At 39.3% G+C, this 25,814-nt stretch overlaps 1 protein-coding gene and 1 long non-coding RNA gene across 4 annotated transcripts in view; both read left to right on the plus strand.

The window, feature by feature from the left end:
- The window catches only part of RBM26 (RNA binding motif protein 26), a 45,159-nt gene extending 30,019 nt beyond the window's left edge, over window positions 1-15,140 (plus strand). For all 3 annotated transcript variants that reach the window (XM_083610562.1, XM_083610561.1, XM_083610563.1), the window contains 7 exons: window positions 3,609-3,683; window positions 4,960-5,130; window positions 6,038-6,142; window positions 7,824-8,033; window positions 8,908-8,994; window positions 11,727-11,840; window positions 14,328-15,140. In XM_083610562.1, coding sequence (XP_083466688.1) covers window positions 3,609-3,683; window positions 4,960-5,130; window positions 6,038-6,142; window positions 7,824-8,033; window positions 8,908-8,994; window positions 11,727-11,840; window positions 14,328-14,417 — 852 coding nt within the window. In that variant the 3' untranslated portion in view covers window positions 14,418-15,140. The remainder of the gene's footprint in view (window positions 1-3,608; window positions 3,684-4,959; window positions 5,131-6,037; window positions 6,143-7,823; window positions 8,034-8,907; window positions 8,995-11,726; window positions 11,841-14,327) is intronic.
- Window positions 15,141-20,225: 5,085 nt separating this feature from the next.
- Window positions 20,226-24,686, plus strand: LOC310761308. Its single transcript, XR_014547365.1, has 3 exons — window positions 20,226-20,337; window positions 21,291-21,415; window positions 24,332-24,686. It is a non-coding gene; the product is annotated as an uncharacterized lncRNA (long non-coding RNA).
- The last annotated feature ends 1,128 nt before the right edge of the window (window positions 24,687-25,814 follow it).

A 25,814-nucleotide genomic window follows, 5' to 3' on the forward strand; every position in this document is an offset into this window, starting at 1 on the left:
CTAGGGTTGCAGAAGATTTGTTACATTGTACTCAGACCAATTGTTAGAATTTAGTTATGTGAATTATTTTTCTATTTCATAATATTTATATACCGCTTGAATGTTAAGAAAAAACCCCAAAGCGATTTACAAAAAGATAAGACAGTTGTAATTGCAGTTGTGCTTGTAGGTGAAGGATGCCTTTCTTACATCGGATCAGGCCAGATGCAGCCTAAAGCTTTCTGATCATCTAACAACGATTAGATTGAAGATGCCCCCTTCTCTGCGCCTTCCCCTCTTTTTAACAGATTCCCTTCCCTTCCATTTTTCGAGCTAACTGTGCTGTAGTGTCCTGTCCTCACTTAGTGTGCTTGCTAAAAAACGCTTAACTCCAAATCAGTTGCAGCCAATGTTAGTGGTGGGTTTGTAAACTGAAGGTTGAGCAGTTCATGGCTAGTGGAAATTCAGGTGCAGATTTAGTGCTATATCAGCATTATAAAGCAAAATGGAAGGAGGATTTATGTGCAGAAGCAAAGGAGAATGTAGGGGAAGTTCCATATGAGTTGCTCATATCTTGTGACTTTCATTAGACTTGGTTTGGTACCTAACTTCTGGTATTCAGTGCCTACATAGAAGTAATACCATCATGAATTACGTCTGGCCTGCTTAATCCCTGTACTGTGGACAAAAGAACACAAACGATGACCTCTACACGATAAAGCACAATGAGCTATTGAAGATCTTACACTCAAAAGCATGAAAGAAACATCTTCAGTACCAATTAATGAAATGCCCTTAGCCCCAAGTAGCAGTTTAATCTTGTGTTGATCTTAAGGACAGAACTTTGTTTCATGTTACATTTTTCAGTAGTATGTATTTTCTGCTGCTGTTCTTCCTGCTTAGCTTTCTGAGTCGTCACTTTTTTCACAACATAGTGAACCAGTTTTCTTCTTACCTTTTTTAGCAATGCACTTCATCTTTGGGTGTATTCATCTCCCTTTTCTAGAGTTAAATAATCCTGAACAATCTCTGCCTTGAGCTGCTGCTTCTCTTCTCTTAACGTCTTACATTTTCTCATTATCCTTGGAGAGGAGACTTCTTTCTTTTTTCACTTGATGTGGACAAGCGTAAAATGTTTTATCGGCATTTTCCTTTCAGGGCTGTAAGTTTCCAACATCAGATTTGCAGTATTCTGCACAGTATTTCGCTGAAGAAACCCTAGTATAAAAACATAATATTGTGCACATTCATTTTCAGAATGTCAAACCATTTTTCATTAGTTGAAAAATTTTTATCAGTGTATAGTTAGGGGAAGGTAATTAGTATTTGAACTTTGCTATGGGCAAGAGAATTTATTTGAATGCTGGGGTAGGTGATAAGATCTTCAGAACAGGGATGCAGCTGGTAAAATTTATCAGGAGATGCGAACTCTGGTATTCATACATGTAACACCTAGTGGTAGAAATCATTTGACATTCTGCATACTTCATTTTGCAGTAAGATAAATAAACTTGGTAAATTTACTTCCTAATGTCCCAAGATTAGCAACACATCTGTGTTATCTAAGTAAATCAGACAATTCACCAATTGAAACTCTTGCATTATCCAGTTTAGTCTCCAAACATAACAATTTGGAATCATTTATTGACCTTTGCATTTCTCTGTATGCTCTGGATTATTCGGGGAAAGGCCTTGAGTGATACTCAGCTAAGTTTTACTTAGAGTAGACCTCTTGGAATTACTAGCGCTTAGTCATGTTCATTAATTTAAATGGGTCTACTCTGAATAAGTTGAATAGCATCTCTTCAGTTTGGTGCCCAACTTTGGTTAAGAGATGCCACATAGAGCTAATATGCGCAATATATCTGAAACATTGACACTTAATTCTAATGTTTTAGAATTTCTATGCATATGTTCTAATAAAAAGGGGTGAGATCCATAGTTACCTGCTTTCAGAAACAAGTTTGATTTCTTACAAATCTGGTATTCCTATTAACCACTTTAGAAAGTTGTCATGATAAAAGAGTTTCTTTCACTTCTCTTGCAAGCTCAGATTTGTTTCAGCTACCACAGAAAAATCAATAAAATAAAATCCATTTGATCAAATATTTTGGAAGGGTTCTCTTATTGCATCACATTTTCTTCGATTGTAAATCAGACATGAATGGGATTCACCTCCATTTGAAAACAACTGGATTACTCAGTACTGTAGTCCCATTAATGTAGTAGTTCTGCAGGCTGGTTTCTTCATTTGCAGAGGCCAAATATGCAGATTTCTTTCTCAGAGGCCATTGATTCAGAATAACCCAGATTTGTGTCACATCTTTTTGTATTTAATCATTGGGAAAAGCAATTCCTCTAATTTCCTTGCATATTAATCATATTTGTCACCAGAAATTGAGTTTCTGGGTATCTTGCTCTGAAAGTCACGATGCAGGTGGTTCAGTGCTTTAAGAAATTGTTCTTGAGGAGAACAAGCTGGTTTTGGAATAGCAAAATAGGCTACATAGAGTTACAGCGATTTCCTTAATTTAGAGTCTTACATGCTTTGTGACAAATTTTCTCTGTTAAACTGTTTTGAATTTCACTTTTGTGCAAGTTATGAAACTGAAGTATATGACTGTCATTACTGTGTCTTGCCTCAAAATGGAAAACTTTCTGCTATTTTTTTTTTTAAAAAAACAAACTTCATTTGCAATTCCTTATTCAAAGAGTCATGGAAAGTTCAAACAGAAAGGAAACAAGGAATTCAGAATCATTTACTGAAGCAGTCCTAAGAGTGCATTCCAGATTTAATGAATTGCATTTCCTTGCTATGTGTATCTATTTTTCTGTAGGCTCTTAATTCATATTAGTTGGAAATCCAATATATTTTCAATATTTCTGTTAATTTAGCTACTAGAAAGGTGCAATTCAGCCATAAAAGTTATGCATCCTCCAGACCCCTAACTTTAGAAATGCTCCAACAAATCCTGTAAACAGCACAGAATTAGTAATCTTGGAATTCCAGAGTGGCACCTGTGACAAAAAGTATTGCACAAAAAGCTCTAAATATATAAATGGTGCAATGGTGCAGCATCCCCATAGTAAAGTGTGGAACCTTGCACTTCTTAATCCTGAATATGGTAAGGGAGTGTACAAGTGTCCAGAGGAGCAGATATAACACAAGCATTTGGTCCAAAATATCGGTTGTCAAATGATGGAACTGCATATACTGCTGTTCTGTGTCAATTATAAATATAGGAAGAGATGATATCACATAACCATTCAAGGCGAGATTCCATGTATTGTTAGCTCAAGATGTTTGAGAACTGACATTGTGCAAGTGGTAGCATGCAGAGTTTAATAATAGTAGCTGCATTAGGGGCTGAATATGATCTTTCACAAATGCAAAATACCCATTGGATTCTGCTGTTGTGCTACACTAAGACATAGGCACGAGTTAGCGGTATGGCTGCCATTATTGGAGATCACCTTCAGCATGCTCATGCTCAGTCACATCAGTTCTTTCCACATTATTGGTTTATTCTAATAGGACAGAATATATGGTTAAATGGGTGGAATTACGCAGTTACTCATCAGCTTATGTTTAACAATGGGTGATAATAATTGTGTTTTTATGCTTCCAGGAGGCACTAAGACTTCAGCAAGACGTGAGAAAGAAAAAGCAAGAGATTTTAGAAAAGCACATTGAAACACAAAAGGTAAATGTATACATTAATGCAACTGGACTACTGTTGAATAATATTAATAATCATTGATGTATTGTAAGACAGTGCTACTCAAAGTGGTGGTCCATGTACTGATGTTGGTCCACAAGCCATCACTTGCTGGTCCATGACCCCATCACAGCCCAGGTTGAATAAGATACTTCAGGAACCAAATAATGGCATATTGTGGGTGGGTTGTTGATCCACCACAGCAACATAGTTTGAGAAGCAATGTTGTAAGATACAGTGCTCGCTACGTCATCGTAAAATCCTGTGCTGTAAAGGTTGCTAAGCAGTGATTCAGGTAAAACACAAATCTTACTTATCATTCCAGGGCTCATAGGGATCCCACTAAAATTAATGAATCTGGGGCGGTGTGAGCTTGTGCACACCCAGATGAAACTTTGCAAGTAAAACAGAAAGTGGTGATGGAATTAATGGGGTGGAAGCCTCTTCCTCCGTATCCTAGGTATTAGTCTGTGTTATTTGAGTGGAATTCCGCTTGGGTCGCCAACCAAAAATCCACTCTGGAAGGTCCAAACTGTGTGAGGTGATGCCACAGGGCTGAAGGGAGAACTAGCGAAGAATTGCCCTCCCACTTTCATTCATGGAAGCCCCTGCGGAAGGTAAAACACTCCTTCCAAGAACAAAATAACTCCTTCCGTGGACAGAACCTTTTGGATCTGGCTCATGGAAAAATAATTCCAGATTCTCAGCTGAAGCAATCCATGCTATTCACAGCTGGTGTTACTACCAAGCTAGTACTACTTTAAGAATATGGGTTTTAACAGCATAAAAAATCTTCCCAAGTCAAGTTGTGGAGAGCTTCTACAAATTCAGTTCAAATCTGCCAAACGCTGCCAAGCTTTTCCACGAGTTGTCCTAGCCGTTCTTTCCCAGCTCTTCACAGAGGAGAGCACAGTTTACAAATTTGTAGAAGAGTTATAAGAATGACTAGTTGGATTCTGTATTGGAGTGTTCTCAATGCATCTTTCAAAGCACACTAAGTTTGGTGTGAAGACTTTAGTTCCTACATCAGAATTTAAGGGTTGCCTAATTCCTCTCTCCAGTTGGAGCTGTTTTCCATGGATGTTGGTGCCATTTTGGATATTTGGCAGGTTTCCTTATGTATGGATAATTATTTTTTTTAAAAAAACTTGTGTCTTCATAAATGCGTGCGATGGTGGGGAGCTTAGATAAACTTCCTTCAAAGATGAAAAATAACCCACGCGCAAAGGATTCCTGTTAGTAATATGTGTAATTTCAATAGATGCTGATTTCAAAACTGGAGAAGAATAAAACGATGAAATCGGAGGACAAAGCTGAAATCATGAAAACTCTGGAGACCTTGACTAACAGCATTACCAAGTTAAAGGATGAATTGAAAGGGGTCTCCACTCCAGCAAGCACTCCCCTGAAAAACATGAAAACAAAAACACAGGTATCTGTATTTTGTCATCATTGGATGCTTTTAATCTTTCTTTTCTTTAAATCATTTTCTTTTGATCTATAAGTTTGCTGCGGAAAGCTGGGAGCGGATGCATTGATCACATTTTTGTTTTGCTTATCCTCCAAGATAACATACATAGGACTCTCTCTTTCCCACCACCACAATCCCATGAAATAGATAAGACTGAGAAGTAGTGACTTGCTTAAAACCACCAAGTGACCTTTATGGCTGACTAGAAGTTTGAATCCATTCACCTGTCACTGGTGGGTCATTACAACACACCAAGGTCATGCTAAATCCAAACCACGGAGCCTAGGACTTGCTGATCAGAAGGTCAGCGGTTCGAATCCCCGCGACAGGGTGACGTCCCGTTGTTTGGTCCCAGCTCCTGCCCACCTAGCAGTTCGAAAGCATGTCAAAGTGCAAGTAGATAAGGTAAATGGCGGGAAGGTAAACGGTGTTTCCGTTCGCTGCTCTGGTTTGCCAGAAGCGGCTTAGTCATGCTGGCCACATGACCCGGAAGCTGTACGCCGGCTCCCTTGGCCAATAAAGCGAGATGAGTGTTGCAACCCCAGAGTTGGCCATGACGGGACCTAATGGTCAGGGGTCCCTTTACCTTTAAGGCAGTTTTCAGTGTGGGAGAGGAGGAGACAATTTTTGAAATTTGAGAAAAATAAAACTGCATTACCCTCCTGGATTTATACCCCGTTAAAAAAAGAAGTAGGCCCATATGCTAACCTAGCAATCATCCTTCTCATAGATGTCAGCTAATGTTTCTTTTGAAGACGTTCCCCCTGAAACTTGAAACATTGTAATGCTCTATGGGAGTCTGGCTATTTACTCCCATGTTTTCTGCACGAGTTAAGAAATGCATACTAAATTGCTTAGTATCCCTTAGATGCAAAAAGAACTACTGGACACTGAGTTGGACTTGTATAAGAAGATGCAGGCAGGCGAAGAAGTCACTGAACTAAGACGAAAGTACACAGAACTGCAGCTTGAAGTAAGTTTATTTCATTTTTGATGGTCAGCACGGCACTATTCCACATGTATCCCCCCCTCAGTGAATTTGTGTAACAGGAAAAAATAGATTCTTACAACATATGACAACATCATACGCATAAAATAAAATATCCCACCCTAACCCAGAAGATGAAGTTTATGCATTATATCCAAAATATCATCCAAATAACTTAACTTTGGGAGCAGCATGCATTTTCAAAATGTTCCCCTAGGTGGTGCTGTTGGTGTTTAGAACTGTTAAGCAGTTACTGAAATGTCTGTTTTCAATTCACTGCCTTTAAAAGAGCGCGAGAACATTGAAAATAATGCATTACCTTAAAATGATTGTATGTTAAGCCCAGACTTCTAGAGTGAAGTGAAATGAATGGCAGAAGGTCATCTGATGCAAAGTTAGTTCTCTTTCTCTTTGAAACTGAATTTTGCTAATTATTGCTTCCCAATTCTTATCGGTTTGCAAAGCATATTAAAATGAAGTGTTACGTAATGTCAGCTTGATCAGCATTCTTTCATATTTCATTTCTTTGGAAGTGCCTTTAGCAGGCCTAAACTTCATACACTGGCATTTGCTGCCCTGTTAGGTGCTGACTCAGTGCAGCGTACCCATGGGGAGAGAGCCTGTAATCCCATCAGGAACATAGTATTTCCTAAATGGGGCAGACATGAATTTGGCCCAGGACAAAACAGACTGACCACTACCACATATTAGAGAGATAAGAAAATGAATGGGTGGATTTAAGCATCTGGAATGATCAAATGTCTTTGGGAGTCCTAGAATCTGTGCCTGAGTATGAAAGTTGTTGCATGTAATTGCTCTGGGTTGTGTTTCAAGAGGTTTGCTATTCAAGGTGACTTGGGGTGGTGTTGCAAAGGGAATAAGCTGTCAATTGGCAAGTCTGGCTCAGATCTTACCTCTGCCATAAATTCCTGAGGTAGCATTAGACTTGCTTTTCCCAAACTTGGGTCTCCAGCTATTTTTGGACTACAACTCCCACCATCCCTAGCTAGCAAGACCAGTGGTCAGGGATGAAGGGAATTGCAGTCTGAAAACAGTTTGGGAAACACTGCAATTAGACAATCTCCCCGAGTCCCCATTTACAATGTGGAAAGAATAACAATACTGGTATATCATTGAGATGTTTTAAGGTTTACAAGTAGCATAAGTACAGACCCTCGTACCTACGGGACCGCCTCTCCTGGTATGTCCCACAGAGGAACTTACGGTCTTCAAACAAAAACATCTTGAAGGTCCCAGGCCACAGAGAGGTTAGGCTGGCCTCAACTAGAGCCAGGGCTCTTTCGGCTGTGGCTCCGATCTGGTGGAACGCTCTGCCACAAGAGACTAGGGCCCTGCAGGACTTGACATCTTTCCGCAGGGCCTGCAAGACAGAGCTGATCCACCAGGCCTTTGGCCAAGGCACAGCCTGACCCCCTCCTTTGGCAATCTTCACAGAACTGTAGCCCAGTGGTTGCCATCAATTTGATTTGAATTAATTTTGTAATGAAATGATTTTAGAATGTTGTATTATTTTATTGTTGTTAGCCGCCCTGAGCCCGGCTTCAGCTGGGGAGGGCGGGATATAAATAAAATTTATTATTATTATTATTATAACACATATGTATTAGCTTGGCTTGTATTAGATGTTGTTGTTATTTCATGTTAGGCTGCGAAACGAGGGATTTTGTCCTCGGGTCGTGGGAGAGGAATTCATACACGAGGTCGCGGTGCGTCTCGCGGCAGAGGCAGGGGAGGACGAGGCCGGGGTCGGGGAAGAGGTGTTCCTATCCATGCCGTGGTAGATCATCGTCCAAGGGCACTTGAAATCTCTGCTTTTACAGAGAACGACCGAGAAGATCTCCTCCCACATTTTGCGGTATGTACCCGCCCCACTGCCTTCCTGATCTCAGTGTGATAATATGTCTTAGAAACCTAACATTCTGTTGCAATGTGATTGTGATCAGTGAAAATCAGCAAAGTGTTGTAAATCAAATATGCATCTCTAACTTCCGGAGGAAGGCCTTAGGCTAGGTGGGCACTATAATAATGTTCTGTCAAGTATGTGAAATTAAGTGCAGTGGACAGGGATGATTGGTTCTTATAGTCACGACTGCAGGTTTGTTTTGATGCCTTTCCTAACTTGTCCGTCCGTTCTGGCAAACAGTCATTCAGAGAGAAGACGAATGGGCACACATGTTAGATTTATTATCAAGAGTGTTCTGTTGCATAATTTGAAGTACGTTGCAACTGTTTGTTTCTACTGTGAATATATTAACTAGAAAGGCAAAAGCCTTTCCCTGACGTGTGTAAAACACTCGATGCCTATGTTTTTTTCTACATGGAGTTTATTTCACAAACTCATGTGAAGCTGCTCTTAGCAGAACTAAGAACTGAAAATAGCTCTCTTGATCCAAAGTCAAAAGCAAGTAAAGTTTCAGGTCAAACTTGAAGTACATCTGACATAATAAATTCTTGGGCTGCTCTTTGGAATCATAAAAGTTATCATTAGTGACCTATTTATAAATTGAATATCCGCTTTCCTTGATATTTAAATTTGCTTAAGTTTCATTTTTCAGTTTCCTGTTCTTCTATTTTTTAAAATTTTGGGGGATGGTTTATTTTACAACTATCTTAGAAAATTTGGGACCATTAGGTTGCGTTATCAATCCAGAACTGTTAACAGCCCTTGCATGTTATGCATCAAGGAGAGATTATTTCAGTAAGGTGACAATTTTCCTCCTCTTAAAAAGCAATATGGTGAAATTGAAGACTGCCAGATAGATGACTCGTCTCTCCATGCAGTGATTACTTTCAAGACGAGAGCAGAAGCCGAGGCAGTAAGTAGATCCTCCTTTTTTTTGCTTTCATGATAGGCGGTAAGGTTGAGTTTAACTGCATCTAACTATTGTACAGAGCTTCTGTGTTCCACCCCTTCCTATTACCTGTAATACATGTGTCGTGTATTAGCATACACTTTGTCTGGCTTCAGTTATTTAATTAAATAATGAAGACCAAACCACCGAAATAAAGTGAGTGTGTACAGAGGCTTTGCTCTCATTTTCCCGTTTCAATCTAAGATGTTGGAGGACGAAGGACTGCCGGGGCGGGGGGTGCATTTCCTATAATGAAGTGTATCTGGCAATGTAACCTTAAGCACTTTGGATTGGTTTCAGCTAAGGAGTCCCATTAATGGAAGGATTTCTGCTGGTGTTGCAGGGATCTTCCCTCTCCACCCCACCCCGGGCTACCACACAGACAACCGATTGGCTCTGGGAGCGTTGAGAGAACCTCCACAACAGCATGCAGAATGTGGAGAGGGGGGTTCGTTCCAAGCATCATATGGAAATGCTTGTGTCTAGGGCTTGGATAGGCAAACTAAGGCCCGGGGGCTGGATCCGGCCCAGTCGCCTTCTCAATCCGGCCCGCGGGAAGTCCAGGAATCAGCGTGTTTTTACAAGAGTAGAATGTGTCCTTTTATTTAAAATGCATCTCTGGGTTATTTGTGGGGCATAAGAATTCGCTCATTCTCCCCCCCCCCCCAATATCGTCCGGCTCCTCACAAGGTCTGAGGGACAATGGACTGGCCCCCTGATGAAAAAATTTGCTGACCCCTGGTCTAGGGAATCATTGCCACAGCGCTACATTGAATTCTTCCCTTCATGGTTGTGTGTGTGTAAAATGCAGTTGACACGCTGACCTCTGTTCTATTTATCAGCTTTTGTCATATTGGCGTTTTCTTTGGCTGTAGTTCTCTTTCTCAGCTTTTAGTTGAAGAATCAAGAGAAAATGTGCTTTATCAAAGCTAGAAAGAGCTACGGCCTAAATTCCTTGTAACACGTTTGTTTTCCATGCTTGTGAGCGCAGGGATCGTCAACTAGGATTCTCTTTAACATCTTGCAGCTTCTAACAGTATTTCATCACTAAATGGCAAAGCAAAGTTTTGTGCAAAATTACTTTGGAAAGATTAAGGCCCCAAAGATGCTCTCCAAAACCCTGAGGGGTCCTTTGTGACATTGCGAATGGAACAACAGATTTGTGTTTTCTCTAAAACTTTCAATCTGATTGTGTTATGGATATGAATATTTTCTCGAATACAAGAAGAGGAACTTGATTAGCTGTAAAACTAACAAAAAAGAAGTTCATAGTGTATAAATCAAATATCTGCAAGTTAAGTTTCTACTTGTTAGCAAATCAAATATATTATAAATAATAATTGGTAGTAGAAGTTAATCTTCAAAGTAGTTATAGCTTTCTTTGAAGGAATGGTAGCTAATATTTTACTGTCTTGAATGAAAGAGGTTTAAGTTTTATGGCCGTGTGCATTTGAGCTTGGAAGGGTGAGGAGGATTCCCTAGTCGTAAAATGTTGCATTTTTATGTTGCAGTAATTTCTTTCAAAGATTACAAGTTGTTTCTGAACCCAAATGTCATATATAAGTATTCTTTAAAAATTCCAGTTTGTGACATTGTGATGAGACCATGGACAAAAAACCCACTCCTGTGGTGCATTTTAATAGGCATGGAATCTTTTAAAATTGATCATAAATTTATATGTACAGATTTAAAATTTATACCTGGGGACCTTAATATCACACAATTCATGTTCAGATGTCATCAAACATGTAATTGTTTCCACATTTCACATTATGCTGTACTTTCAGATTGTACTATAAATCTTTTGTGACTGTGGCAGTTATTTCGGAATGTTGCTAACACTGATTTATGCTAGTTCATGTTACTTTAATTTGAACATACTATTTCCAAAGCAGCCACTTAATGCAGCTGGTACTTAAGAAGGCATGAATATCCCATAGGTTAATTTTTTTATTTTTTACATTTCAATTACCAAGCCTTTAAAGAAAATGGAATGCTTTTCGGCAGAATAAGTTATATTCTTTAAGTTTATTTTTTTTAAAAAACCAACTCAGTTTTATTTTCAGGATGCCCCGTTTTGGGCAGTAGTAATAATGTATGAAGATTAAAAAGTATCAATATTTCAAAAGCAATACACCAGTGAGGAGATTGTTCAGTAACAGTTGGTTTCTCTGAACAGCATGCTACCTTCATGTTGAAATAATTCAGGACTTTAAAAAAAATCATTTTTCTTCATTGCCTTGTGTATGTGTAGACACCAAAAGAAATCTGGAAAGGCTTGCATGCACGTTTACCTTTGAAATAGTAATCTGCAATAGAATACTAAGACTACAGTATACCTTGTATACTGCACTCCTGCATTGAAACCTAGGCTTAAAATTTGCCAAAGGACTTGGGGATGCCCACTGGGGTGTTGATTTGTTCTTTAAACAACAACCCCCCCCAAAAAACCCCCACCTCCCAATGCTATATCATAACCTGCTTTTGTTAATACACACATTTTCCAAAGTGATTTGTCATGTGGCATAGTGAAATACTGTCCTAAAAACAAAAGTCCTGAGAGTTGGGACAATTATTTCAGTTGCAGCCTAGTTACGCAGAGGTGCATGCAGTTTATTCTGGTATTTGTTGCCATTCAACCATTTCCCCCCAGAGGACATGTTTCGTTATAAAGAGAATATTGCTGTTCTCTTTAGGCTGCTATCCATGGATCTCGCTTCAAAGGGCAAGACCTGAAGTTGGCCTGGAACAAGCCAGTCGCAAATATCTCAACGATGGAAACGGAGGAGACTGAACCAGATGAAGAAGAAGTAAGTTTGCGTCTCCTCCTCCTTGACAAACGGACGAAGGAATAGAAAACTTGTTACTGTTGCTGTTTAATAAAGATAGCTTTTGCGGATTCGTAACAGCTCTGGTGATTTTGTAACACTAATACCACTTGTTTTCTCTGGGGGAACGTGTGTCTTTTTGGTAACAGAAATATTAGCAGAAAACTTGAAAACAATTATTGAAAAGAGGATGTCAATATAAAGCTCTTAGGGATAGTATGCAACCAGATCATACTCAGTTGACCCACTGAAGAAAGGCAATTTATTTCATATTAGTAAAATGTAAAATAATATATTAATAAGTGTCCATTATTTCAGTGAGTCTACTAGGAATAAGACTTGATCAGATACCATCCATAGATTATGATTCAAAAGTTGAGTGGGTAGTTCATATACACACTTTCGTCTTAATAGCCCTACAATTTCCATGTATTGCGCACTGGAGCAACTTTTATATATTTATTACATTTTGTTTACTGTTCCCCCTTTCAAGTAGTTTAGGGGTCATGTTATCGTATTTATCCTTACACCAGCTGTGTGAGAGAGAGTGAGTTGCCAATAGCTATCCAGATTGCTTTGTGGCTAAGCAGAAATTTAAAACTGAGACTTCCGGTTCTATCTACAGCATCAAACTAGTGGATTCAAAATAGCATGCTCAGATAATAATTTTCATGCAGAACTATTTCAGGTGGTTGATATTCAGATCTTACTTGGTGCATATGCTGAATGTAAAAATACTGCAAACTCTCTTGCTATCTTCTTGTGATGCAATTGGGAGTCCTTAATTTTCTCTGAATTTGTGTACTTTGCATTTGTAATAGTTTTGGCACAGCACACACCTATATTTTCCCTTTTTTCCCCTTTTACTAGCTCATAGTCTTAATATACATTCTGTTACTTAAGTCATGTTTTCTGTCCTGTATGCATTGGCCTTTTTCTGATTTACTTAACCAGGTTATATTAATTTACGTTCTCTTCCACTATTACAGAACCCCTCTTTTCTTCAGTAAATTCCCATACATAATGGATTTCCAATCAAAGTTCCCTCAAGCATTTTGTATTTCTTAAATGTCAGCTTTTCCTAAGATAGAATTTCACGAGTGCTTCTAGCACAGACACCAAGGAGTATTGAAATAGAATATTTGTAATCACCAGGTCCTGGATGTATCAGCTATAGAGTAAATTATGAGTGAGAACCTACATTGCTTTCACTATAAATTTTGTCAGAGTTGCTGTTCCAATGTCAGGATATTTTCTGTTATTTATGGGTTTTGGCTCTGACCTTTGCGTAAGCAACTCCTAGAAAATGCATACTCCATTTATGAAAAATTAGTTTCATAACTTCTCACTGGAATGGATTATCTCTCGTTCTGAACTAGTAGTATGTGTTCATTGCAAAAATATTATATTTATTTAAATAAATAATAAGTAATTATCTATATTCAATAAATAATTAGAGGAGAATTTTGGCTCAATAGTGGATAGACCCTTACTTGGGTTCAGCCCTATCCAAAATTCTCAGGATGAAAGTAAAATATATGTGCATTACTAGATATCAAGGTTTGTTTAGGGCTTACATCTTGTAGATTGCTTGGAGGGAAAGAAACCACAAGTCCAGGGTTGACTATAATGACTAGCCAAACCATGGTTTGTTTCCCAGCAGTACAGCAGCAGCAGGAAGGGGTCTGGGGGAGTGTTTTAGCTTATGATTTCAGCACATGTACCAGGACAATGCATGTTCACATTAAAAAGTTTATTTTAACGATGTTTTAATGTGGCATGCAAACCAAAACTGAATATGCATCTGCTGTCTTGTCGAGTGTTCAGAGCACAGGACTTCAACCCTGGTGAGCCCTGTGTGGGCTGGTCCAAAATAACAAGAGCGACTGGTTTGGATGTAAAATAAATGAGCAAATGACTCATGCTCTCCCCTCTAGTCCTCTGGTGCAGTTACAACGAAGAGATTGGAAATTTTCTTTTCCATTTGTAGCTAGCCATGGTTTGCTGTTACATGCACACTGAAGTGTGGTTAAACGGTGGTTTGCCAAAACTAGCCAGGAACATAAATCACATTTTGGAAGTTGGCTTGCCCAGACAAGACCTACAACTGTTATCCATACCTCATGTCACTTACAGAATAAATCAATGATGTTTAGAATTTATTAGATAGCTTTTCAAAGCATTATACAGTTTGCAGCAGCATAACGGCTTAACATAAATAAATGAATCCCAGCATGAGATGTATATCTCATGATCTGTAGAATTTCCCGCCATTTGTTAATCTTCATAAACAACAACACTTGGCATGGAAGATGCTAACATTCTGATTGTGTTTTTCCCATTCTTTCAAACTGCAGAAGTAATTTGCATAGTCCTAAAAGGTGCCTGAATGCCACACACCCCTTTTCGTTAGGGAATTTCATATCTTCAGTGCTTCCGGCAGGGTCTTACGAAACATTTCTTTTTCAGTTTCAGGAAGAATCCCTGGTAGATGACTCATTGCTTCAAGATGATGATGAAGAAGACGACGACAATGAATCTCGTTCTTGGAGAAGATGATTCAGCGGATTGCTGAGAATGCTAGAACTGTTCCTGTGTTGCATTAGCATTTTCTAATGTACTTTTGCATATTTGTACTTCGAGGAGTTTGGGTGAATTTGGATTTCAGATAAGACTCAAGCAGCTGATTGGTCCCGTCTTTTGAGTGATTGATGTTCGAGTTGCATTTACATTTCGGTAAATGATTGCTAAAGACATCATATTAGGAACATATGCAATGTTTTTATTACTCCTACAGAAACATTACGGAATTCTTTGGGTTCTTTGTAATTTAAAGAATTGGTCACACAACAAGATGACCAAGAGTTGTTATAACATAGATTTTTGTTTTGTTTTGTTTTATTCCAAGTATGGAATGGAAATTTGCATTTAAGATCTTTGTGAATGTTTTCAGAAATAATAATAGATAACATTACTAAACTGAAGTCTCTAAAGTTACGTATTCATAATATTGCATAGTAGTATACTTAGGCTTTACTATGTACTAGCCTTTTGTTGGATTTGTGTACGTATTTTACGTATGAGTTTTAATGATACAGTGTATGACTGCTTTGCATATATCTCCTTATCACTTTAAGATGTTTAAAAAAATAAAGAGATGGAATGGTCTTGGGGAAAAAAGCAAAAAAAAAGCAATAATGACGTTATACTATGGCCCATGATAACAAAGAAAAAAAATTGAAAAAAAAGAGAGACCATTCCATGTGGCGACCCCCACCCCCCCATATTCACGAAAAGAGCTGAATCACTATCACTATTTCAACCTTATAAACAATAAAACAATTTGGCCTTGAAGCCAAATGCTGAAAATCCTTTTACACACAATTTAAATTGCCAGCTGGCTACCTAACTTCAGAACCAGGCTTTCAAAGGGAGTTCTTGCTTCAAGAACGGCATGGCCGCACTTACATTTGAGAAAGCAAGAGGGCTTGTTTTTCTTGTGTGGCAGAAGCTCACGTTTAAAGAAATGCAGCAAAGCGACTTGACTGGTAGGTATTTTATTTATTCTTCGTTAAGCTCTCAATATTGCACACAGAATAAAAATCGAGGTTATCAAAATGGGTTATGCTCTAATAGACAAGGCATAAGGGACAACGGGAGAGAAAAACAAGAACATTCAGAAATCTGATCCAATCACTTTACAAATGATAGGGCAGACTGGTCTCTGATAGGTTCTTTCCTGGGAGGGAGGAACCCAGAAGTAGCCAGACCAGTCATGCCTCCTTGCCCCTGACATCTACCCTATAGATACAATTTTGCACCAGATTATAATGTGTCTATTTTGCCTTTACAGCTTTGGGCATCCATTATTCTTCCGTGTTAAGTATTATTTTTTTAAACCCTCCCCTTCTATTTACAGCAGGCCTATTCTCCTTCATCACTCCACGAGGCCTCTTCCTAGGTTGTTCTGACTACCATCAGCTTTAAATTACTCAATTTTAAATCCATTAAGCCAGTTAAATATTGAATTGATTGCTGTTATATTTCCTTTTAAAGTTATGCTTTCCATCCTTTATATTTTATCACCCATTGAACAGTTGTTCTGATGATTTCTTTTTTTCATTTCAGGCAGATGGTTTGAAAAACAACAGAGAAAGCCACAACTGTTGGTCTTTTTCCCCCGTCTTTAATTTTGATTTGTTCTTTGTATCGCAACTGTACTGTCTACATGCCTTATTGGTAAGCCATGTAAGCTGGGAACCTAAGAGAAGTTAACTCTTGCAAGCTAATGGAGTTGCTATGGACCCCAGCAGCTGTTTCAAAATATTGTCAATTTTTTTTTTAGCAACCTGAAACACTTCATACTCCCCTGACTGGCTTAGTGGGGCCTGATTACCCATATTGAAATGAACAAGAAGATGAAACTACCGAATTCTTAAGCTTGCTAGGGTCTGTTCTGTCTCCCAACAACTTCTCAAATAGGCTAGAGAAAATAACTTCGTGTTTTGCCTTATCACTTTTATTCTTTTTAAGAGTGTGCTTATGCAACTTAGAGAATGCCGGAGGAGATTTTTTAATTTTTTTGTAAACATTTTCCCTCTACATTCCTGTGTATACCAACCCCCCCCCCACTATGAACCCGTTACAAATCAGGGCAGGGGTTCGTTGAAACTCGAGAGTGAATTTTACCCTGGTGCAGGGGTCTCCAATGTCGCAGGTAAAGCTGGGCAGTGTATCGGTAAATGGTCAGAAACTGGTACGGCGTTCAGATCACGATGCTGGTTTCAGACATTTTGAGTTGGCAATACAGACAGCAAAGGCACAGGCAGGTGTCAAAGGCGCTGGTAGGCAGGTGGATGGGAATCTGAGAAGGCAAGCACTTTTTGGGGCTCCGTTTGCCTGCCTTACCTGCCTGTGGCTTTGAGGAAGCCCGCCCTCCCCAGCTTGTGCGAGCCGGAACATTACAGGGGTTCACTCAGCTTCCCGCCCCCAGCGGAGCAATTTAAGGAAACCTTTGCCCCTCCAGCTCCTGTGAGCTGTAGCGATAGGGGGGCTTGCTCAGTAGGGCTGGACGATGTATCTTGACTGCTTCTTCCTCCCCTAAGGTGGGAGATACATTCCAGACATTGTGCTATATCAGCATATCGCGGTAGCTAGCTGCTGAGATACCCTGATGTTGAAAAACAGATATTGCCCAACCCTTGTAGCAGGGACACAGGTACTGCAGAACCAACCCTGCTGAAATTAGGCTTGAAAAACATACTCTTTTGTAGCTGATAGAAGAGGTTGTGCCCATGACAGTGTCTCTATTCTACAAATTTGCCCACCAACCTAAAAAGTTTGGTGAAGCAGGTCCTGGGGTTTAATTCTGCTCCAAATTTTATCATGACACAAGAGTTAACATTCTCCTTAGTGCAACCTTGTACCACTGAGTTCTTTCTTGCATTGTTGATTTGGAGGCCAGGGGACCATATTTTTCTATTGGGCTACATTGAGCTCCTGCTGCTTACTAAGAACCCAGTATTTCACCTAGGTAATTATTTGTCTTCTGATTTATTTTCTCTTTTGCTATGAGCCCCCTACCCCAGTATTTAACTTCCAAATTTCTGTTTCCTCCTCCAAGATTTTGTGATAGCCCAAGGAGGAATTTTAAGTTAATAATCTGAGGTCCAATGTACCCTAATAAATTATGTGTCGTGTTATGTTTTTGAAACATGGTACCAATAAAATCATCTTCTTTTTTAAATGAAAACTGGAGTTACTTTGAAATCAGTTCTGTATTTCCAAGCTAGGACTTCAAAGAGATCGGTTGGAGCTCAATGCAGATACTGGGTTGTTTTTTTTTAAAGAAGAGGTGGGAAGCTTAAAGAGGTTATCTGAATGAAAGTTTTGACCCTGTTCTTCTCTCTGCAAGCAAGTATGCCCTTAAAGAAAAGTTGAAGGACTATTCTGAACAATATGTGATGGGGCACAGGGAACCCTAAGGGAGGGGGAATTGCCCAATATCAGGCTTGGATCAGATACGTTATTCTATGAACTGTCTTTAAATTCAACCCATTGAGTTGTATGCTGGAAATGTAGTTTCTAGACAGGTCTATTACTGGAAAGCAAAGCAAATTTGTTGAAGCTAAGCAGCTCTTGATCTGGTTAGTGCTTGGTTTGGAGACTCCCCCTGAGTTCTCTTAAAGGCAGGCTTTAAATGCAATAATTAAAAATATAGTCACAATTGCAGAGTTATTGGTTTATATATGTCCCTAGAAAATGCCATAGGGGTGTAGTAAATGCTTTCTTGCAAGAGATCTAGTTTTACATTTCGTGCATACCGATAAAAGCTTGAAACAAGCTGTCCATCGTGCAAATGGAAGCCTAAGCTTCAATGCAATGAAGAATGTACTAAGTTCTCAATGCATAATCGTTCTTCTGATGACTGACTTTTAATGGTGTTTATCTACTTATTGGCTTCAAACCATGTGTTAGTGATAACTTTTTTTTTTACTATTATCAACAGCGATACAGTTTACCGTGTGGTAATTTATGTAGTTTACATGTGGCTTCATGGAAGGCCAGTTGCCTGGATCGTTCTGACAAGTGCTGATTTTAGCATAGTTCGATACTCAACCAGAAGCAGTGTTAGAAACTCGGATATATAAACTAGGTGCCAAATAGCTCCTTAAACCAAGGTTACAGTCCCCAAAATGGAATGTCTAATTGCCATTTTGGGGCAAGATGGCTCTAGCGTCTTCTTTTTCAAATGATAGACTGACTGATTGATTCTCAATTAAACCTCTGGCTAGTTCAGGCAACCACCTTGAGCTAGGTTAAGAATTTTGAGAACTTAAAGAAGAAAAGTCACTTGATCCAAGGCCAGTCTCTCTCCCTCACTCTCTCTTGGCCTATCTAGGGTTGCCATATGTCTTGGAAATCCCAGACACGTCTTCTTTTGGGGGTCTACATGCCCACCCGGGGGCAAATGTTTGGGTTTCTGGGGTTCTTTTATATAAAAAAATATATATATGTGTTCAGGCGGCTCTAGTTGCCTTATGAGGAACGGCTAAGGGAGCTGGGCATGTTTAGCCTGGAGAAGAGGAGATTAAGGGGTGATATGATAGCCATGTTCAAATATATAAAAGGATGTCACATAGAGGAGGGAGAAAGGTTGTTTTCTGCTGCTCCAGAGAAGCGGACACGGAGCAATGGTTCCAAACTACAAGAAAGAAGATTCCACCTAAACATTAGGAAGAACTTCATGACAGTAAGAGCTGTTCGACAGTGGAATTTGCTGCCAAGGAGTGTGGTGGAGTCTCCTTCTTTGGAGGTCTTTAAGCAGAGGCTTGACAACCATATGTCAGGAGTGCTCTGATGGTGTTTTCCTGCTTGGCAGGGGGTTGGACTCGATGGCCCTTGTGGTCTCTTCCAACTCTATGATTCTATGATTCTAGTTGGCATGCACAAGCAGGAGAGACGGCGGCTAGTATTGCTGATGGGCAGTAAAATTACCATAGGGTGTGTTTTTTTCAAAAATTGTCAAAATGTCTGGATTTTTACTTCTTGAAATGTGGCAGCCCTATTCTTACCTCTTTCTTAATGGTGACTGCTCCTACTCAGGCTGCACAGAAGCAGCATTTTGGCTCCAGAAATTCATTTTGATTGTGCCGATAAAAGGTAACTGATAGAATTCTACAGGAGGGGGTCTTAGTGGGAAGAATGGTCCAGATCTAATGATCCTCAGGCATGCACCTCCAGGTGCTGGAGGGTGTCTGGCGCCGTCCTGGCCCCCAAGTGGTTGAAACTCTGTTGCAACTGGTTGAAAACGGTGTGCAAAATGCGCCTGGCTAATTTCAAACGCCAGTGCCGAGGGTCTTCTGGCGGTTCCCTTGCTGTGAGAAGCCAAGTTACAGGGAACCAGGTAGAGGGCCTTCTTGGTAGTGGCATCCGCCCTATGGAACGCCCTCCCACCAGATGTCAAAGAGAAAAACGACCACCAGATTTTTAGAAGACATCTGAAGGCAGCCCTGTTTCGGGAGTCTTTTAATGTTTAATAGACTATTGTATTTTAATATTTTGTTGGAAGCCGCCCAGAGTGGCTGGGGAAACCCAGCCAGTTGGGTGGGGTATTAATATTATTATTATTATTATTATTATTATTATTATTATTATTATTATCATCATCATCATTATTATTATTATTATTATTATTATTATTATCATTATCATCATCATCATTATCTGAAGCGGGAAGTGTGGTAGGAGTCTTGCCTCTTCACAAGGCAATACAGATGGACTAGCTTTCCATTTGGTTACACGCACGCTTTGAATTATTTGCAGGAAAATTGCAATATGAATCCTCTCCGTGTTTTGTTTCCTGTGGCGACACTGGCTGCTTTTATAACCCGCATCAGTTGCATTGCGTTGCCAAGAAATAAGAAATGAATGAGGCATCTCAGAAAATACCCACATACCCCTGTCATGGTTTTCTCCAGTAACCCCAAATGATATGCATTCAACTGCAAGCATTTTGACGTAACTTAGATTTCCCTGTTAAGATGGGGAAATGGGGAGACCTCTGTTGGTCACCATGTCGTCGTTAACTGAGCCAGGTTTCCTTGCAAGATGGAAAATGAGATTTTATAATCGTTACCCAAATGAAGTGTCACACAAATCTTTACCTCTGGAAAATGAATTGGGAAGGTGGCTGTAATTTTTAATTAAACTGGTATGTATGATTGCTGAACTCAAAAGTTCCTTGGGATTTCTCGGAAAGGAAGATGAAATCGAAACAGCTGCTGGGATTGTATTGTGTATGCTCCATTTGCAGGGAAAGTAACATGTTCAGCACACTGGAAGATGTATCATGAGCCATAAGTTTATCGCAAACTTGCCTATCTCATTAAATGGATGCACTACAAGCCAGAGGCTGAGAGAAGGACGAGTCCCCTTTTCGCAGCTGGAATCCCAGCCATCTGTGATGAACAAGATCTTTGTATTGCTGGATCCAAATAACTAAATCATAGCTCTTGGCTTTTCAAACGCATTATCTGTAAAAACTGGCATTGTTAAAATATACAGTATTTTAAAGATTAATTCAAATATACAATCCGTACATGTGTATCTCTACAAAACAGGAGGCCTGGAGTTTTAAGCTCAGGGTTTTTTTTATTGTGCCTTCAAGAGATTGCTTCTAAGAGGTTGATACTTTACCCAGCTTTTGCTCTAGCTCCTGCCATTGTTATTTTTTTCTCTTATTCTAAAAGAGCTGCAAAAAGTAATGACCAGATACTGTTAGTTAAGTCTTGAAAACAACAAAATAGAAAAAAACGTTAGGGTTAAAAGCAGTTTACTTAAGAAGAAAGGTGTATACGGCCAAATAGTACTACAGCATTTATCATACTAGTATTAAAGAAACACGGCTTATCCTCAAACCTTGTTTTACAGAACTTTCCCAAGCTTGAAAGCAACATGTCAAAATCATATCCTGGATTTGACAGAACCAACTGGATACCAATGCAGCAAGGATCAGCCTCCAAAAATAAGCAACTGAGGGTTTTGCTGATGTTTTCGTAAGTTGCTCGTTGCTTTCTGTCACCTTAACTGGTCCATTTTAAATTAATAAAACAACTTTTTCACCTTCTGTAATCTGTCAGTATAAAATCAAAGCCTTCCCAATTTTTTTCCTTTTCACATTTCCAAAATGGATGAACTACTAGATAAACAAAACACTTCAACAGCCATCATTATTGAAGGTATTTCCCCCCAATTTGTATTTTATAAAGTACCACTGATTAAAAAAACACCTATTGGAATCTGCTTTGGGGTTTATATCTAATAAGGTATTAAACGTTTTTTTTAATATTCATTGCCAAATGCATTATGACATTGGAGTCCCTAGATGTTTCCCACATTCTGAGGGTTTTCGTGTTATATAAAAAGTAATTGCTAATCTTCCATATCATTGTTACTCTGTATTAAATGCTTAATTTTTTGTCAGGCCTCTAACTGGACGGTATTTTCCTTTCAGCACCATAACAGAATGTCAAATTTGAAAATATTGAAATGAACATGGCTCATCTGGTCTCATTTTGGCTTTGATCTGTTAAGTGACAAAATTTACTTGATCAAAAAGGGCCCTTTATGTAAACCAATTCCCCCACAAAAATGAGTGGCTCAGTATAGCTTGTTATCAGATTTGTTGATTAATATCATGTGAAGGGGGACATTTCAGAATTTTAATGTTCATTTACATTCCACATTGTTAAAGAGACTTGACGAGGATTGCATGTTAAATTATTTCAATACTTGCTTGGTTAGAAAATGCAGCATATCATTTGATCAGTGGTACACAGGTTGTTGTCTCAAATAATTATTTTCTCCTTGCATTTTTCAAACTATTGTCAGTCTGTATTCTTGTTAATTCTGAGCCTAGGTTGTAGGAAACAACTGAGCCACCCTGAAACAAAACCTTTTATGACACTCAAGTAGATTTTTTTTTGCCTGCAAAATCTAAATGTATTTTTGCCAATTATAATTCCATGCCTTTATGCATGGTGTTGAGAGAGTGGTTAGAGTTTCCTCCTCCCTTTCAATATTTATCTATCTATCTATCATCTATCTATCTAGCTATCTATCTGTCTACATCTATCTATCTATATATCTATCTATCTATATCTAAATAGTCTTAAGTTTTATAAAGGCAAATACAAAGCTTAATATCTTCCCCTCTTTTTAAACCAAACCAAGACTTTTATCTAGATACAATAAAAAACACAAAAAGGGGGGGGGGAGGAGAAAGAAAGAAAAATAGAAAAGAGAAAAGAGATTAAAAGAGAAAGTTAGGAAAATAAGATTCAGAAAGTAAAGAGCTTCTGATTCTACATCTATATGCTATATAAATACAATATTCACTTTGTCCAATCCAACACCCAATGAAGCCACTTTCTGTATCAACAAACATTATCTCCAATCCTCCAATCCAGGTAATCATTATACCATTTTCTTTTTCAAATAAAAAGTCCATGAGAGGTTTCCAGGCTTTAACATGCCAATTTTGACATCTCAGCTAGGTCTATATCTAGGGCTGCCACACACCCGGGATTTCAAAGGTGGAATCAACATGCAGGGGAAATTTTCCAAAAGGTGACGCTTCGCCCTGTATCTTGGGCAAGTCAATTGGAAAACCACGGGTGTGGGGATTTTTTTGTGTTTTTTGAAAAAAAAAAAAGTTCAACAACTTTGGTGTTTTCCTAAGAAAAGCTCAACAATTTTGGGGTCATCCTCAAAAAGACTCAACATCTTTTAGGGTGTGTTGGTTTTTACTTTTTGAAATATAACAGCCGTTCTTTCATTTTTGGTGATAAGGGGTCCTTTCCTATAATTCTTGAAACCTACCACCCAACAAAACTTTTGGGTAAGGAGATGTCTGGCCGACAAAGGAAAGTACTTTACACAGGACATAATTCTGTTTATGGATTTTACCGCCAGAAGTTCATAAGTGTTGCCCTCGAGCTTAGATGACTTTAAAAGGGGCTTAGACAAATTCATGAAGTCTTATCAGCTACTAGGCATGATAGCTAAAGTGTTGAATATAGATTCAAATGTGGTTTGTCTCTCAGTGCTGTCAACAAGAACGGGAGAGGGCTGTTGCTTGGCCTTGTGTCCTGAATCCTGAATGCTTTAGTTTAGATTCCTGAATTGCAAGGTGTTGGACTAAATGACCCTTGATTTGCATGTGTGCTTTTGAAATCCCTGCAGATCATGCTTCTTCTGACTGAAAGCTTTCCTCACCTGTTAGTCCCCCCCCCCTTTTTTTCTGTAGCAAGGATGTAGAAGGCCACCAATCTGCTCAAAGACCAGATTTTGAGAACTCAAATGCTTTGCAGGTCGTTGCCAAGTTTGAAGAAAGTTTCCTTTTTATAGCAAAAGCTACGCTTTCCGTCCAGATTTTCTGAAAACGAAGTAGAAACATGTTGATGGCGATAATACTGTTATGTACATGGTTTTTTTGTTTGTTGAAGGCTAGGGGGCAGTCTGTCTCCATAAGTGAAACCAAATTCATTTTCTCGCACTTGCCGGCTCCTCTTCAGTCAGTTTCCCCTCTCTTGGGCCTTTCCCATCGAATGAATGAATGAATGAATGTTTGTGGCCAGTATTTTGCGTTGAGGTTGCACATTCTTACAAAGTCCCCACTTGAAAACTGGTTCCATCAAAAGTTCAGAGTTTAGCCTGCTCTGCTGAGATAATGTGGTTTGTGATTTGTTAACCTTATAAGTCACTGCATGGCTTCTTATCAAATGTATAGTTGGTGATGATTTCATGACCTGGAATGCGATTCCCAGTCGTAAGGTATATTGTCTTTACCTGCCTGCATTGCCCGCCCTTCCTACAGGTTGCTGCTGAAGCATACATAGCAAGACGGAAAAGAAATAGATAATCCTACAGAGAGACTCCACAGCTGCACAATTTTTTGCTTTGTTTTCCAGCTGCTGTTATAGTTCTGTCTTCTCTTCCGATAATCTCCAGACGGTCACAAATGATGGCTTCCTAGCCAGCCAGCTGCTCCAAAGGCATAAGCAACAGGAAGAGGCTTTGCGTGTTTTTGATGTGCCAGAAAAGTCGCCAGCACATGGATCATGGGGCTACGTAAACGATAATTTGCAACGTGAAAGGCGGGGAGGAATGAACTTCCAACTCGCCAGGAGAGGGAAAAGACACTATTTTTAAAAGGTTCAGGTGTTTTTCTAGCATTTTCCTGAGCAATTTGCATTTCCGTTCCTTGTAAACATAGGAAAGTTGCACGTTTGCCAAAACTCAGCAATAAAGTCGACTAAACGCTCATTATGTTGTGGTAGTTTTAAAATAGTCTTTTTTAAAAAAAGAAAATACTAATGCACAACTTTCTTCAAGACCGCAAAAGAAGATATTTTTAATGTGTTAAGATATTAGAAAATTTCTTTCATGGTTCCCAGTATCCTACTTTGGGGTAGTAATGCTTTGGATGGATTGGTCTAATGTTTTTCCGTTCCTGGCATATGCTTAGATCAGCAGCTTGAATGTGTAGTTTGCCCACAATCTGGTGAACAGAAGCTCAACACAGGCGTGTTGTGTAGCCTTTCCATTCCTTTCCTTCTCTTATTTTTATCTCCTGCAACTTCTCACAATTCCTGCACATCATTAATGTGTACGGAGGCGCCAACTTCTCGGGATGATTGAGGGGGCCCTATGCGACGCCCTGTTATCACACGCACAAACACCTTCTGAACATAGAGGGGTCCTGCCTCCCTCAAATAAAAAACACCTGGGGGGGGGCAAAGTGCCTCAGCCCCCATGAACTGGTGCCTATGAACATATACCATTGGTGGGGAACCATTTTCAGCCCTTCTGGGCAATCTTTTGGGGGCTGCGGATGATGATTGCAAAGTCCGGGTCTGTTTATGTGGGGAGAGGTGGTCTGTGACATTTTGTGACATCTTTGTCTCTAGATGCCCAGATGTCATCTGTGGCTACAAGTGGCTTTCCTAGCTTGTCTAGACAAGCGAGAGATATTGTCGAAATTCAAGGCTACGTAAAGACCCCAAAGGAAGTTGTGTCAGGGTGAGGGGTATTATTCCCAAGGGTCCCTTATATCTCCACCTTTCTCCCCGTTTCCTCATTTTATCCTTTACATCTTTCCACAATTTGTGTTCTTCTTTCCCTTTTCAAATACAAGTTTTGTAGGATGATGATAACCTTCTGGTCGCTGGAAGATGTAGTTAACCCTTCTCACTGGTAGCACCTTAAAGACCAACTAAGTTATGAAAAATGGCTTTGTCATGTGTAATGAGATAAGAATCCAATGTCTTTGTTCAGACCAGGTCTCTCCATGGTTTTAAGTATGGTAATGAGTTGCAATTCAGCAGCTTCTCTTTCCAGTCTAAGACCATTTTTCACCTTCTCACCCCTTGCTTTTTCCTGTAAGACCTATTG

The sequence above is a fragment of the Podarcis filfolensis genome (assembly GCF_964270895.1).
Source record: "Podarcis filfolensis genome assembly, chromosome: 4".
In the NCBI taxonomy this organism is placed as follows: domain Eukaryota; kingdom Metazoa; phylum Chordata; class Lepidosauria; order Squamata; family Lacertidae; genus Podarcis; species Podarcis filfolensis.